Source organism: Cyprinodon tularosa, unplaced genomic scaffold (genome assembly GCF_016077235.1).
Source record: "Cyprinodon tularosa strain WSP-4 unplaced genomic scaffold, ASM1607723v1 ctg207, whole genome shotgun sequence".
NCBI lineage: Eukaryota > Metazoa > Chordata > Actinopteri > Cyprinodontiformes > Cyprinodontidae > Cyprinodon > Cyprinodon tularosa.
Genome location: NW_024038767.1, coordinates 562,633 through 577,818, shown reverse-complemented (window position 1 = coordinate 577,818; position 15,186 = coordinate 562,633). Strand labels below are relative to the sequence as shown.

Genomic DNA, 15,186 nt, shown 5'->3' with positions numbered 1-15,186 from the left:
TTAAACTTTATTTTTATTTATTTTTAAACATACAAGCACACACAATCAAGAAAGAGGGCGAGGGCAAACAGCAGGTAGTCTTGCTGATGAGCATTACAGTTCTACAGATATCACATTGTATATCTTCTCCTAACATAGATAGAAAAAAAAACTCTCAGGTGTCTGTCCAAGTACTGTGGATTCACACAAGTTAACTGTTACACACCTTTGGCAATAAAATAATCCCATCTTTCCCAAAGTCTCTCTCCTTTCTCCTTCTTGAGTCGTATTGTAAAAGTCAATATTTCCATATCATGGATCATTTTTATAATATTTATTAGAAGCTTCAGGTTAGGGGGTCTGGGCTGGAGCCAACATTTAGTAATCGCTTTCTTGCTTGCAACTATAAATATCTTCAACAAGTATATATCCTCATTATTAAGTCCCCCAGGAAGTATTCCAAGGTACATAGCAGGAAACGACAAAACCAAGGAAATACACATAATTTCATAGATTAATCGGTTAACGTCCTCCCAGAAGGTCCTCAACTCCGAACAATCCCAAAACACATGGAAGTAACCTGCTGAGACCACACCGCATCCCCTCTAGCAAGCGGACTGTGAACCACCCAGCCTCGATCTCTGCTTTGGTGTAATAAAAAATCTGATTAGATTTTTCCAGCAGAAATCGCGCCATGTTAAAGAATTTGTGGTGGACAGAGCGTTCCTCCAGACCTGCATCCAAGCCTCAGGAGAAATTAGTACTTCTGCTTCCTTTTCCCATCGTTGTCTGATATAATCAGTTGAGTTCCTGTTCATAAATGTTAGATTTCTGTAACATTTGCCGATGATGCCTTTTGTATTTTTGCCGGCATATGAATCCATAAATATTTAGTATTAGTATTCCCGTATGTATTCCCGTAGTATTAGTATTAGTATTCCCGTAGTATTAGTATGAGAGCGTTCTAATAGTGTATATGAGAGCTTTCTAGTAGTGTATATGAGAGCGTTCTAATAGTGTATATGAGAGCTTTCTAATAGTGTATATGAGAGCTTTCTAATAGTGTATATGAGAGCGTTCTAATAGTGTATAATAGAGCTTTCTAGTAGTGTATATGAGAGCGTTCTAATAGTGTATATGAGAGCTTTCTAATAGTGTATATGAGAGCGCTCTAGTAGTGTATATGAGAGCGTTCTAGTAGTGTATATGAGAGCGTTCTAGTAGTGTATATGAGAGCTTTCTAATAGTGTATATGAGAGCGCTCTAGTAGTGTATATGAGAGCGTTCTAGTAGTGTATATGAGAGCGTTCTAATAGTGTATATGAGAGCTTTCTAATAGTGTATATGAGAGCTTTCTAGTAGTGTATATGAGAGCTTTCTAATAGTGTATATGAGAGCGTTCTAGTAGTGTATATGAGAGCGTTCTAGTAGTGTATATGAGAGCGTTCTAATAGTGTATATGAGAGCTTTCTAGTAGTATATATGAGAGCTTTCTAATAGTGTATATGAGAGCTTTCTAATAGTGTATATGAGAGCGTTTTAGTAGTGTATATGAAAGCTTTCTAGTAGTGTGTATGAAAGCTAAAGCTTTTCACCAGTTTATATGAACAGTTCTCACTACTTTGTATGAGAGCTTTTGAGTAGATTATATAAGAGGTAAATGTTTTCACTAGTTTATGTGAGAGCTTTTTACTAGTGTTTGTGTGAGGTTTTCAGTATATTATATGGAAGAGTGTAATTTAATATGTATATATGCAAGTTAATTCTGATTTATGTCCCTGGGGGCACCTCATATTTGTAGGTGATCATTTGTAGAAACCATTAAAAACCTCAGAAATCAGCAAATGATTGAAAGTGGAATATCATCTTTAGCTAGATTGTCCATGATTGCTGATGGTGAGTGAAAATCTTAAAACTTTTTTTCAATCAATAAATACACCATAATAAAGTGCTATAATATTATAGTATCAACTAAACTGTTATTGAGGTATTTATATTTAGATATCTCAAAAATTAAGATATATACACTATATTGCCAAAAGTATTTGCTCACCTGCCTTGACTCACATATGAGCTTAAGTGACATCCCGTTCCTAATCCATAGGGTTCAATATGACGTCGGTCCACCCTTTGCAGCTAGAACAGCTTCAACTCTTCTGGGAAGGCTGTCCACAAGGTTTAGGAGTGTGTTTATGGGAATTTTTGACCATTCTTCCAGAAGCGCATTTGTGAGGTTGCACACTGATGTTGGACGAGAAGGCCTGGCTCTCAGTCTCCGCTCTAATTCATCCCAAAGGTGTTCTATCGGGTTGAGGTCAGGACTCTGTGCAGGCCAGTCAAGTTCATCCACACCAGACTCTGTCATCCATGTCTTTATGGACCTTGCTTTGTGCACTGGTGCACAGTCATGTTGGAAGAGGAAGGGGCCAGCTCCAAACTGTTCCCACAAAGTTGGGAGCATGGAATTGTCCAAAATGTCTTGGGATGCTGAAGCATTCAGAGTTCCTTTCACTGGAACTAAGGGGCCAAGCCCAGCTCCTGAAAAACAACCCCACACCATAATCCCCCCTCCAACAAACTTTACACTTGGCACAATGCAGTCAGACAAGTACCGTTCTCCTGGCAACCGCCAAACCCAGACCCGTCCATCAGATTGCCAGATGGAGAAGCGCGATTCGTCACTCCAGAGAACGCGTCTCCACTGCTCTAGAGTCCAGTGGCGGCGTGCTTTACACCACCGCATCCGACGCTTTGCATTGCACTTGGTGATGTATGGCTTGGATGCAGCTGCTCGACCATGGAAACCCATTCCGTGAAGCTCTCTGCGCACTGTTCTTGAGCTAATCTGAAGGCCACATGAAGTTTGGAGGTCTGTAGTGATTGACTCTGCAGAAAGTTGGCGACCTCTTCGCACTATGCGCGTCAGCATCCGCTGACCCCGCTCCGTCAGTTTACGTGGCCTACCACTTCGTGGCTGAGTTGCTGTTGTTCCCAAACACTTCCATTTTCTTATAATACAGCTGACAGTTGACTGTGGAATATTTAGGAGCGAGGAAATTTCACGACTGGATTTGTTGCACAGGTGGCATCCTATCACAGTTCCACGCTGGAATTCACTGAGCTCCTGAGAGTGACCCATTCTTTCACAAATGTTTGTAAAAACAGTCTGCATGCCTAGGTGCTTGAATTTATACACCTGTGGCCATGGAAGTGATTGGAACACCTGATTCCAATAATTTGGATGGGTGAGCAAATACTTTTGGCAATATAGTGTATATAAAATGTTAACTGTTATAATTAACACTGGATTCTCGCTTTTATCTTATTGTCTTTGACTTGTTAGAAAGAATTCATAACCAGGATTTACCCTACAGTAAATTATCTATTCCTTTTTATTTTGAACGTGAAACAAAGTGTAACTCCAGTTTTCATTCATATTTTACAACCGACATGAATAAAGTTTAAATTCTTTGAAATGACACTGAACCTTTATCCTGATAGATCTACTTGATTTATGTGCAAACGTTTTGTAGTAAAAGATTAAAAAACATGTAAATAGTGAAAGCAGTTATGTATAATGTATTATACACTTTGCATGAAGATGCTCTTGGTTATTAACTATAATATTTCATGCTTGTTTCTGCTTTTGAAGACTGCCAATCAGGTCCGAGTGGTTACACCTGCGGTAGCTCCAATTACTAGGAGTTGCTTCACCGGTGAGAAGCATTATATTTTCCTGGCTCTCTCAGTGGGCAACCGCCAGATTCTTGAAAGTCATTCCAATGAATACTCCTTCCACCAATTCTTGTTTTGATCATCTAAACTCAACCTGTCTCGTTCCTGTTTTCTCCTGCTTGCTTTGCCCCTGTCTGATACCCCTGTTGGCATCCGACCTCTGGACATCAACTTCCTGCCATGCTTCTCAACCAAGTCTGCTTGTTTCTACCTCTGGCTCAATTGTTCTATCAAATTTTATATGACTTAAGCCTGGACCTGAGATCTGCCTCTTTCCCTCTGTGCATTTACTGGGCCTCCTGTTACAGAATCTCTTGCCTGGATTTCCATCTAGATGGAATCAGCCCCGTGGACCCCCTTCAATATTTGAATCAGTCATTTAGTGATTCATAAAGGAGCCACTGGGATCACTCATCAGACACTACCTCCCAGCTTCTCAGAGGGTCGGTGGCTTTGATTCAGTTCACCTTCAACACCACTAAGTTGTACTCGGCCACTAACTCTGTTATTTCAGTTCCTTTCAGTTCTTGGTCCTCTAACACCAGTTTATTTTAAAATAAAATCTTTCAACACTTACTACTTGTGTCTGCTAAATAATCAAGAACCCAGGTTCTGTCCAGACATTACATTAACTTAAGCAGCCAACCAGGTGAAACAGGACAACCTGGTGCTTGTTTCGACCACCTGCATTTGGGTTAATGTCTGAAACACAAAGATTATCTAAAGACCTTTATTAACATTTCCTTTAAATCATATCATAAATGTTGTTAATTTATTAGGCTTCCTCAGTTTTCAGAAAACCACCCAGTGCTACAGTGCTATATCATCTAACCACTAGAACTCATTTCTGTTTAGTTGGGTTTCTTCTTGTGAGATATTAGATGTATAGGATACAAATGTGCAGCTGTCATTCCCTCATTTGACCAAGTTACAGCACATTTTCTGGATGAATACCTACCCAGCATTTCTTTAACACACTGAAACTGAAATGTGAGAGGTTGAATCAGAGTACTGATGCTATTGGAAGGCATTGTTATCACATACTGGGTTCAGTTGGTCGGTCTTTAACCTGCTTTGTTTCACTTTGAGTTTGTTTGGGCTAAAATAGCTGCAGATCGGAACATTTTGCTCTTTAGATCAACATTTAAAACAATCTGTCAAGGTTGTCTCAACACTTGGATATGAAAAAATGCATTGCAAAATATCTTAGGAGTTTTCTGTTTTTGTCTTATTAATCCATTTTTGGCTTGATTTTTTATACCGTGGTGTCACGGACTCTTTCAGGTTAAATACACCAGCTTAATTTATTGTGAACACACAAAGAGCATACACCACCAATCATACAGTGGTCTTTGTCATGCTCTTGTGTTCCTATTCCAGAGGCTGAAACCAATACAGTCCAAAGGGAAATAATAGGAGAGCGCCACAAAGGAGACAATGGGACCGGCAGAAAGGCATGTATGAGGTACTAAGGCATGAGGGAGGTCAGCATGAGGCAAAATTGATCGGACCGCAGAGCCACAAAGCATCTCAAATGTTTGCTGTGTGTGTTCAGTGAGACGATGATTGTCCTTTCCCATCCTGCCCGGCCTGTCCTCCAAACCCGGCAGCAGCAGAAACAATCAGATTGAGGATATCTTACACAACGCGCCCTGATTTAACTTTCAAACAACCTGATGGGAGATACTCTGCAGAAAAACATCTGCATACAGACTTAGTCATCACAGTTATGAGGATGTTTGCTGTAGGGTTTGAAAAGCTCTCAGGTTTATCAAAAAGGATAAGGTGGCGGCAACATATCTGGACCTTCAGTGACACTCAGGAAAATGTGGCGTTCAAGAAGCAGCATGGTTTAGTCACTTAGGATAATGCAAAAAATCCTGAAAAAAGAAGAATTCAACAAAAAGCAGGACATCCTATAGAGGGGAGGCGCGAACATCTCCAGATTGCACCTTTGGCAGAGTTTCTAGAAGATCAATTAAAGGAAAATGGAAAATCTGTCTGTGTCCCTGGGGGAAAAAAACAAGAGCAGCTAAGGTTTTATTCTGTTATTTTACAATATTGGAGCAGTAAAAAATACATTTTGGATTTAGGGTGCAAGACTTCCAACAGAGCACCTTAGCTAGGACCAAATCAATGATCAGTGATGAAATGTACTGTATACAGAAAACTTCCTCACCTGCATCTTATCAAGTTGCCAAGATGCCAATGAAAAAATTAACACTGTTTGCTAGTCCATAGAGGGCTAAAACTTACAAAAAACAAGAATGTATAAGTAAATAGGTTTCTAGTTTAAACAGGATAAAATGTCTTTAAGATTTATAAATACGTCTACAAGGCACAATGAAACACAATAAAATAAAGCAAACTTTGAAACATTGGTACAGAGGAGGCATGACTTAAGGACAACAAAAGCCACAAAGGGAACATTAAACAATGGGACATTTCACAGCCCATCGTCCATCCTACTCTAAATTCCCGCAGTGTGACGACCCAGCAGGCCGGGGCACAAAAGACCAAGTGTCTCGCCGCAGCTCAAAGCGACATCTCAGCACTCTCGCCTCCAACGGGCCCAAATATGACAGCCTACGGATTCCAGCTGCCACCCGAGGGCCCGTTAAATCCGGCTCTGTCTCTGAAATTGGCCCCGTATCTGGCAGCACTTAGCCTCCCGCCTGTGGGCTGATGGTAGAAAAAAAAAGCTGCTGATGCCCACTTCAGAGGCGCTATTATGAAGCTCGCCTCGTTTCCCTCAGGTCTTAAGAGCAGAAGAACCAGTGGGCAAACTGGAAAGAGAGTCTGATTGCATAAGCAGGAGGGAGGTCTGACGGACCCGCCGTAGAAACGTCTATCTGCAATGATGTGAACTTACTGAAATAGCCCTGGACATAAAACCTAATGCTCATTTAGATGTTTCTGCAGAAGAGGTGATGCAATTTAACAACATCCTTCACCTCCACCCTCAGAATGTCTGACAGACACTTAGGAAGACCGCTGACAACTCTTTCTCCTCAAAGGCAGACCAGAGATGTTAGAAACATCTGGTTCTACCTTCCAAAACCTGCATGAGAACAAAAGCTCTTCATCCCCAAAACGCCGAGGTAGATAAAGACCCCCTCCCTTGGCAAAGGTAGGTGATTCTGAAGCTCCTCTGAGTGTGAAGGCACGTGTCCCAGAATGACTCTGGGAAATGTGAGATCTGTGCAGAGGCAGCACATCTCTCAGCCTCCCACCCTAACAAGCATCTGGGACCTAAACGCCACAGCAAAAATAAAAAAATCAGACTGCATCAGGTGAGGAGCCGGCTTCCACATGACTCACCAGATTCTGCTGGAGTGGTAAATAACCACTGCTATGTAAACAGATATCAGAGGAGGGTTAACTGTAAAGTGCCTTGAGATGACATGTGTTGTGAATTTGGCGCTATATAAATAAACTGAATTGAATTAGGACACACCGCTTGTTTGCGACACAAGGATCCGTTTAACTTCTCATTATTGCAGCAGAACGGTTTAGTTAGACTTTATAAAGTGCTGGTAAATTCCCCATGAAAGTCTTATCACTTTGGAAATATACACTGATATTGGCGAAGCTGCAGAAGACTGATCAAAAAGCACACTGAGCCATCATTTCCATGCCCTGGAGATATTTTTAACACGTTTTGTTCCATTAAAAGCTGTAATCATCCAAATGAAAGCTCCCTGATCCAAATTAATGTGACTTCACTAATGATAGAGAAACAATCATGCAAATCCTGTTCTGGTCACTGCAGCCGTGCTGCGCAAATGTTTTTTATCCCCTTGAACTTTTTTCATACTGTAATCTTCACACGTAACTGAAGCTCAGGTCATATTGTCCTTTTTTTTTATGCAACACATAAGGAAACACCTTACCAGATATTCTAACGATAAAAATAAACCCCTTTAAAACATTTTTGTACTATGAGAACACCCCTAACATAAACAGCCTTTGTGGTTAAAGTGACATCTGGAATCCAGTCGCATCATTTGTAGTGAAAGTGAAATCAAAGCTGTTCATGGAAAGGATTGTAGGAGAAATACTTTGACTTTCACAGATTCTGTCTAATTTGAATCAAGGACGTTGAGTTAAAGTCAAACAAGCAAAGATAAAGCTGCGGAAAAAAAAGGTTTCCTTTTTATACATAGAAGCAGGGAACTTATAAAAAAGATTTCAAAACTTTTTTAACATCAAAATGTGAGGCTATTAATAGATGATCCACCGAAAGTAACAGCCCAGGAAAAGTGAGCGTTGATCTAAAAAGCAGCCCAAGATGTCTTTGGAGGAGCTGCAGGGACCAACGGCCGCTCAGATCAGGGGAATCTGATTATTAGTCAAATGCACAAAGAGATGCAAGAAGCAAGTTATTGTTAGAACGAAAACCAGAACAAATCCATCAATGTCCGCTGCAAACCATACAAAGAAGACGACAAACGTAGAAAAACAGTCCTGGTCACATGACGCCAATTTTAAACTTTACATGCAAAACAATGTGTGTTTTGGAAACGACCACTGAACCTGAACAGAACAATGTCACAATGAAATACAGTATTGGAGGCATCATGCTGCGGGGGATGCTTTTTCTTCTGCAGGGATGGAGTTAAGATGGAGATAGATGGAGCTGAACACGGGGTGGAGAAAAATCAGGTAGATGTTTGCTTCCTAGATTGACCCTAGAACTAGAAGGTGACAATTAAAGCATATTGGAATGAGCCTATCAGAGTTCTGAGCATCAGTGGCAATCAGTCTCTGTTATTTTAGCTGCTTCATAAAGTAGAGTGAGGGTTCAGTCCCAGAATGAACAAGGCTGGGAGAGATCTAGATGAGCTGAAGCTGTAATTCTGAGTAATCACTCAGAGGGAGCTGAAAGCAAATATAGTATCTGCCAGATTTGAAAAAAATAGCAAACCTAAAAATGTTAATCATGCATTGAGGCTTGTGCATGGTTACAAAATAAAATAAAAAATTTAAAAGTATCCACCACCCTGGATATAACCAAACTCCCACTTCCTACGGATTTGCAGAAAACAGCCTTTCAATCAGTTTGTCTGACCTAGTGAAGCTTCCTCAAAGTATCAGACAGTCGTGGTGTCAATGGTTTAACGAGCTGAGGTTGTGCGCTCTGACACACAGCACTCAATAGAAGGCTGCAGCCTTAAAAAATAAACAACCTCTTAGCGTTTGTGTCTAACCAAACCACATGATGCACAAAATAAGAGTCTGAGCCAAACTAAGCCGCTGCGTGTTGCTGACAGGTCACTGAGGACCGAACGTGTCTCTTTAGTTACTGAGGCATTTTATCTACTCATCCACTCTGCTGAATAATATCACAGCCATGCTGTTCCTGGAAATGAATTAGTCTTATTGCAGCTAAAAGCCATGCCATGTAGTTTTCATTAAAGGCATTAAACTAATAGGAAAGAAGGGAGGCTAAGAAGAGAGAGACATCACTTAAAAAAATGTAAACACCCCAATTCCCACATTAATTAAAGCTTTTTTTTTCTTCCTGCAGTGGTTGACAGCTGCCAACCGAAGTCAGTCTGACCTCCTCTAATAAGGTTTTGCTTCAGATGTTAAGACTAAAGGAGTTTAATCATGTGAACAGCACTTCTGACTGAAAGGTTATTTAAAGCAATGTTAAGTTCTGGCATCAACGACAATTTAATGCAATAAACACATCGTTATACGAATTATTTATGTTCTTCTCAATATTCCTGGATAGTTCCAACAGTTTATAGTATTTTTCTCTGCAGGCGAATCATAAAAAAGATCAAACATAACAACAAGATTGTAATGTAATGTAATGTTGGTGATTAATCAAAAACTTTATGAGGAATACTTTAGAAAGAAATTAAAATGATCTTTTGCAAAGCTTCTTTTTTCCCCAATAAACGTCTTAAGAGAAAATTGATCTAAACAAAAACAATCACAATAAGCATGAGAATCATCTTTAGGACATGCGACCCATTCATGGATGACATGCAGATCTAAGCACCATCTTTCTCATTTCTCTTCAGGATTTGCTGTTATTTTGCTGATCAGATGTTTTGTGCCTTTTCTTGTTTAGTGGATAATTAGGTGTCAAAGGAAATCTTAAATAAATTATTGTTTCCAGACTTTCTACTCTAAATCTGAAAGAATCTGAGACACGCATTAAAACCGCAGCTTAAAATAATGCAGGTGAGAAGCAATTGTAAACAACTAGTGCATAACTTGACAATGAAAGGATTCAGAGGTATTGCTGCATGTTGATTTCTAATCATGTAAATGGATTAAAGTGTTTGATCCTTTAAAGGAAATAATTAAGCCCACCAAAAACAAAGAGAAAATCTCCCCACAGACACGGATTCTCCCACGGACTGAGTGGGTGATCACCTGCTACCCGCCCTCCTATAAACCTGCACAGATTCACGCCTTGTTCTAATGGATCCGCTGGTTGCTGCAGCGGCTGAGGGCCTGCCTGCATGGGCATCCAGCGGCAGGATGAGACAGCAGGACCGGCGCTCACTAGTGACAAACACCGGGGCTTTAAACTTTAAACGCCCAGCATGGAGCGCCTTACCTCGGGATGCAGTTCGGGGAGGATCCGTCTATCTCCCACGTTGCAAACAGGTTCATGGGCACCGGTCGGTTTAGAGCCCCGCTGCCGGGGAAACTCAGCCGCGCGCTCCGCTCCGCCATGGTGGGAGAGATGGGACCGTCCTGACAGCGAGCTGCTCGGTTAATGAGCGGCAGAGCGGCGCGGGTCCTCCGCGCGCGCGACACACAGGGAGGGGGGTGTTTGGCGCGTGTGTGTTTCCGCTAACAAACAGCCGTCAGGCTTCACGTCAGCAGCGTGTGGTCGTCCGACACTGAGATCATTCCTCCGTCCTCATGGAGCCAGGCGGCTCTGCTGCTCCTCTGCGGCCGAGGAGAGGCAGCGGCGGGACGGTGCGGACCCTCCGCTCAGCCTGCTGGGCTCCACCGTCCCGGTTAGGAAGGGAGAGAAAAGCTGCCGCGAACTTCACAATAAATGTCCTTTAAATAAATAGTTATCAGTGAGGGGAGTAATCAGTGGCAGTATGGCTCACTGCCCAGGGCGGCACAGTTCAGGGAGGGGCATCCAGTCAGGGGGGGGGGTTCTGTCAGACCAGCATAATCAATACCTGCTTATTCCTTTAGTTGTGTACAAAAAAATATTTATTTTAATTACTTAGTTTTTGGTGTTTTTTGAAGCGTATGTCGATCTGTTCTTAAATTGTTTGTACATGGATGAAGGGATACATCAAGGTAGTTTAGAGTCTATTTTTCATGCAAAACTGAAGGGATAAACTATGGGTTTGCTGGTCTGTTCCTGTTTGGCTGTGACTCCATCCTGGAGAGAAACATCAGCTGTGCTGCTGCCATCAACACCTTTGTTTCTAGATGTTGGAGCTTGGCCTGTTTTCCAGTGTAGTCCTGTTTCTCTGACTGTGACTAACTGGATGTGCTCTCTTCATCCTCTGACATGGGAGCTGGCTCGGAGCTCGTCTGCCTGGCTGTGTGTTCCCTGGACGGGGCCGCCTGTGGAGCTGGTTGACAGTTGCCTTTTGTATCTATGCTTCTTTTTCTATGTCTGCTTCTGTCTCCTTGAACCCCAGTGGGCCTCAGCAGATGGCCGCTCACACTGAGCCTGGTTCTGCTGGAGGTTTCTTCCTGTTCAAAGGGAGTTTTTCCTCTCCACTGTCGCTACAAGCATGCTTAGTGTGAGGGATTGCTGAAGAGTCAATGAGTCGATGCAATCAGCTGGTTTTCCTTAGATAGAAAACTTTGAATCAATCTGACTGGATGATCTGGTGAACTGGAAAGTACCTTGATATGACACGTGTTGTGAATTGGCGCTATAGAAATAAACTGAATAGAATTGGTCTGACAGACACAGGCCGACATGTTAGGGCAGGGGAACCAATTAAATATCAGTGGAGTCCGAATAAAGAAAATCAACACCAGTAAAGGTCCAGAGACATTTTTAATTATAATCTGTTACTTTAAACAGTATTTAACACTGAAATAAAATCATTTTTTTATGCATCCATGTTATACATTGACTTTTTAAATAAAAATAGATTTTTTTTCCCATTTGAAAATCTAACGTGTTTTTTTAAAGTAGAGAACAACAATCGTTCAGTTTGGTTTATAGACAATTTCCTGATTCCCATATTTCTCAAATTTTTTCTTGTTCTTTTCTTTCTTTTTTCTGTCTTAATGTTGGCAGTGGGCTTTAGGCTGCCCTGCGAGGCTTTAAACCTGGGTTTAACCGGAGACTAAGCCATTCTCAAGCACATATCAAGGAGCTCATTTTGAGCCTGGATCCAGATTTCTTGTTGATTCTGTTCATGGTGGAGAATCCTGCTTCACAGCAGCAGGTTGAGCCAAACATCCTCTAAATGTGCAGGGTCATCTTTGAGCACGCCATTTCACTTTTCTTTCACCAGTTCACTACAGTTCTTCCAGCAGTCCACACTTTCTCTGCTCTCTTTTTCTCATGGTCTTCTCCTTCTTTCCCATCGCCCGGCTTGCCACAGGTTTGCCTGCTGTGTCTAAAAGTAGCAGCAGCAGCAACCCAGACTGACAGCTCATTGGCTCATTTGGATCACGCGCAGCCTGGAGCCGGATTAACAGGAGAAGCGGTACAGGTGAAGTTAGACACTGTCGTCTGACAACATGCGGTCATTTATAAATGTCTTAAATGAGGTTGAGTCCGGTTTAGCCAGCAGGTGGATCCGGACCGCGGTCCACTAATCTGTGACCTCTGTGTTAGGGCACTGCTCTTTAAATCCAGAGGTTCTGAGCTCGAGCCCCGCTCCCACAGCCTGCCACTCTGAGTCCCTGAGCAAAGAACCTTAACCCCAGACTGCTCCCCAGGGGGCGCACAATGGCAGCCCACTGTATTCACTCATTGAATGCAGAGAGTTCATTTCGTCGCTCTATACTTGTGACGGTGTAATGACAATAAAAGCTGGAAGAAAAAAAAACAGAATCAAGTAGAAGTATTTTAACTCTGCGTGGTTCTCCCTAACCAACCGCTTGAAGAACTTAGCAGAGCATAATAGATGTAAATATGCAATGCTTGTCCAAACATTGGGCATGTTGGACAAGCAGAGATTGTGAGATATTGATAAATTAAAGTTTGATTGGATGAATCTTATCAGAGAAATATTGACTTTTCAGTATGACTGGATGAGTGGAGAAGAAATGATGAACATTCGAAAGCAGCACTTGGTCAAATTAGAAAATAAACAAAAATCGTTCTTCCTCAGATTTTTTCCCACTCAAATGTTTGGACGAACTTTAATCCTGGACAAGGATATGGTTATACAGGTTAAAAATATCAGTTTGAAAAAGAGACGAAACAGTTTCTCTGCTAGTGAAACGCCTCCTATGGTGGAAACTCACCTCAGAAAGCTCCAGCGGCCATCCACTATTAGAAATAATTCCCTGTGATTCCTTAAGTCTACTTGAAAAAATAGTAGTTTTAATATTATTCTCTGGTATCTTGCTTTGTTCACCCTTTTCTAATGAAAAATATTCATTTTGATGATTCAAATAGAAATTGGAGAGAAAAGAACATGTGAATTCGGTTGACACCAAAGGAGGCAGCATTGCCTCAGTTGGTCAGCAATAATTGCCTCACATGATTTCACCCAATCAGCGACTAAGCTGCCAATCATCATGATTATTTCCATTACGTCCAATTACAGCCACTTAAACAGAAAGTAAGGTCTGATCTAACTCAACAAAAATTAAGTTGCAAGGTTGAAAATGATGATGGCCATTGCAGCGTCTAGTAAATATGCAAAACATTATCAGCAATACAAGCTGATAACACTATTTGTCTGCACACAGTAAACAAAGAAGTGTTACTTTAACACCTATATAGTTGGTTTTGGTTCAATTCCAAATGAGTGTAAATTTGACTCTATAGCCAGAGTCAGATCTTCAGAGTTCCATCCATCCATTTTCTCCTGCTTTATCCTTGTCGGGGTCACGGGGGGGCTGGTGCCCAATCTCCAGCTGTCTACGGGCGAGAGGCGGGGTACAACCTGGACAGGTCACCACCCTGTCGCAGATTTTCAGAGTTAATTTTACTCATATTAGTGTTAAAATCAAGACCTCGCAGAGACTGGAAGGAAATCAAGCCCATATAGATTAAAAGTTACACTGCATGGATGACAAATTTTAAACTGATTATTTACTCCAACACTAATGCGGGTTTACGCTCAGAATAGTTGTAATTACTCAGTTGCATTTGTTAACGTTGAGTTTTTTTTTACTGTGCATTTCATGCATTTAGTAAATAACTTAATATGTTTATGGATATATGTTATTACTTTGCAGGAACTTTCATTATATTTTATGCCCGTTGCAGCCTTATTAGATCATGGATTGGTACTGCTGTGAAACCGTTTAGAATTTCAACATAGATAGTGAAGGTCAATGAGAGGCGTTTACTGAGTGGCACTGTTGATCCATCATATATTCACCTGTCATACATACAGTACATTCATTTTAACCTGCATATTGAATCATTGGCTCCAGATACTAACCTAATACAGAAGTAAATATCACAGATGATTTCCCTTTAGACTACTCCCTAAAAAATTGTTTGCTTTATCTATTTTTTATTTTTTGAGATTTGTGCTTCCATGTTGGAGCACTTTCCATTTTGAAAAACAGAAAATATTTACTGCCTAAACATTTTTTTATGGCATAAACAGAGAAACTCTTGGAAAACCATCCATGTTGCTCATCCAAGATACATTGAAGTGCTGCCACACTGTGGTGACCATGATCACTGCAGTAGATTTAGGATTTTTATATATATATATATATATATATATATATATATATATATATATATATATATATATATATATATATACCGTACATCTTTTAAACAAATATCTTATTTTAGGTGAGGTATATATTGAACTGTAACTGCCATTCAGAATCTTATGCATGGAAATAATCTCTTTAGGATTACTATGCCTGGTTGGATTAGCTGTTACTATATTAATCCTCAGCTTTGCTTTATCCAGTTCCATACTACGCAGCAGAACATGGTTCAGTGTTACAGTAAAGATAGTTTTAATCAAAATGTGGAACCTTTTTATATTATATGATCAGTCATAACAATGGACTTTGCAAATATAGAAAACTGTTTTAACTTTTTTTCTTAATAACTAATTTACTGATCATGTCATGATACCTGTCATTCCAGGTATTTTTTTTATTGAGGGTGAACTGAAAGCAGATCCGTCTCGCCTTAAATTTAAAGCAGCTTGTCAGATATTTAGAAAAAATCAAAAACATTAAATCATTTCCTGAAAGAAAACATTGTGATTTGCAATCTGTAATCAGTTTCTTTCCTAAAGCCATCTGAGCAGCGAAGCTGCCAGACTCAATAAAACACATCCAGCTCGGCAGAGGCTGGCC

The 15,186-nt window shown here is 40.8% G+C and overlaps 1 protein-coding gene across 1 annotated transcript in view; it reads right to left on the bottom strand.

The window, feature by feature from the left end:
* Nucleotides 1–10,736, bottom strand: part of pacs2 (phosphofurin acidic cluster sorting protein 2) — a 104,750-nt gene extending 94,014 nt beyond the window's left edge. The window contains exon 1 of the mRNA XM_038285148.1: nt 10,295–10,736. Coding sequence (XP_038141076.1) covers nt 10,295–10,413 — 119 coding nt within the window. The 5' untranslated portion in view covers nt 10,414–10,736. The remainder of the gene's footprint in view (nt 1–10,294) is intronic.
* Between the last annotated feature and the right edge of the window lie 4,450 nt (nt 10,737–15,186).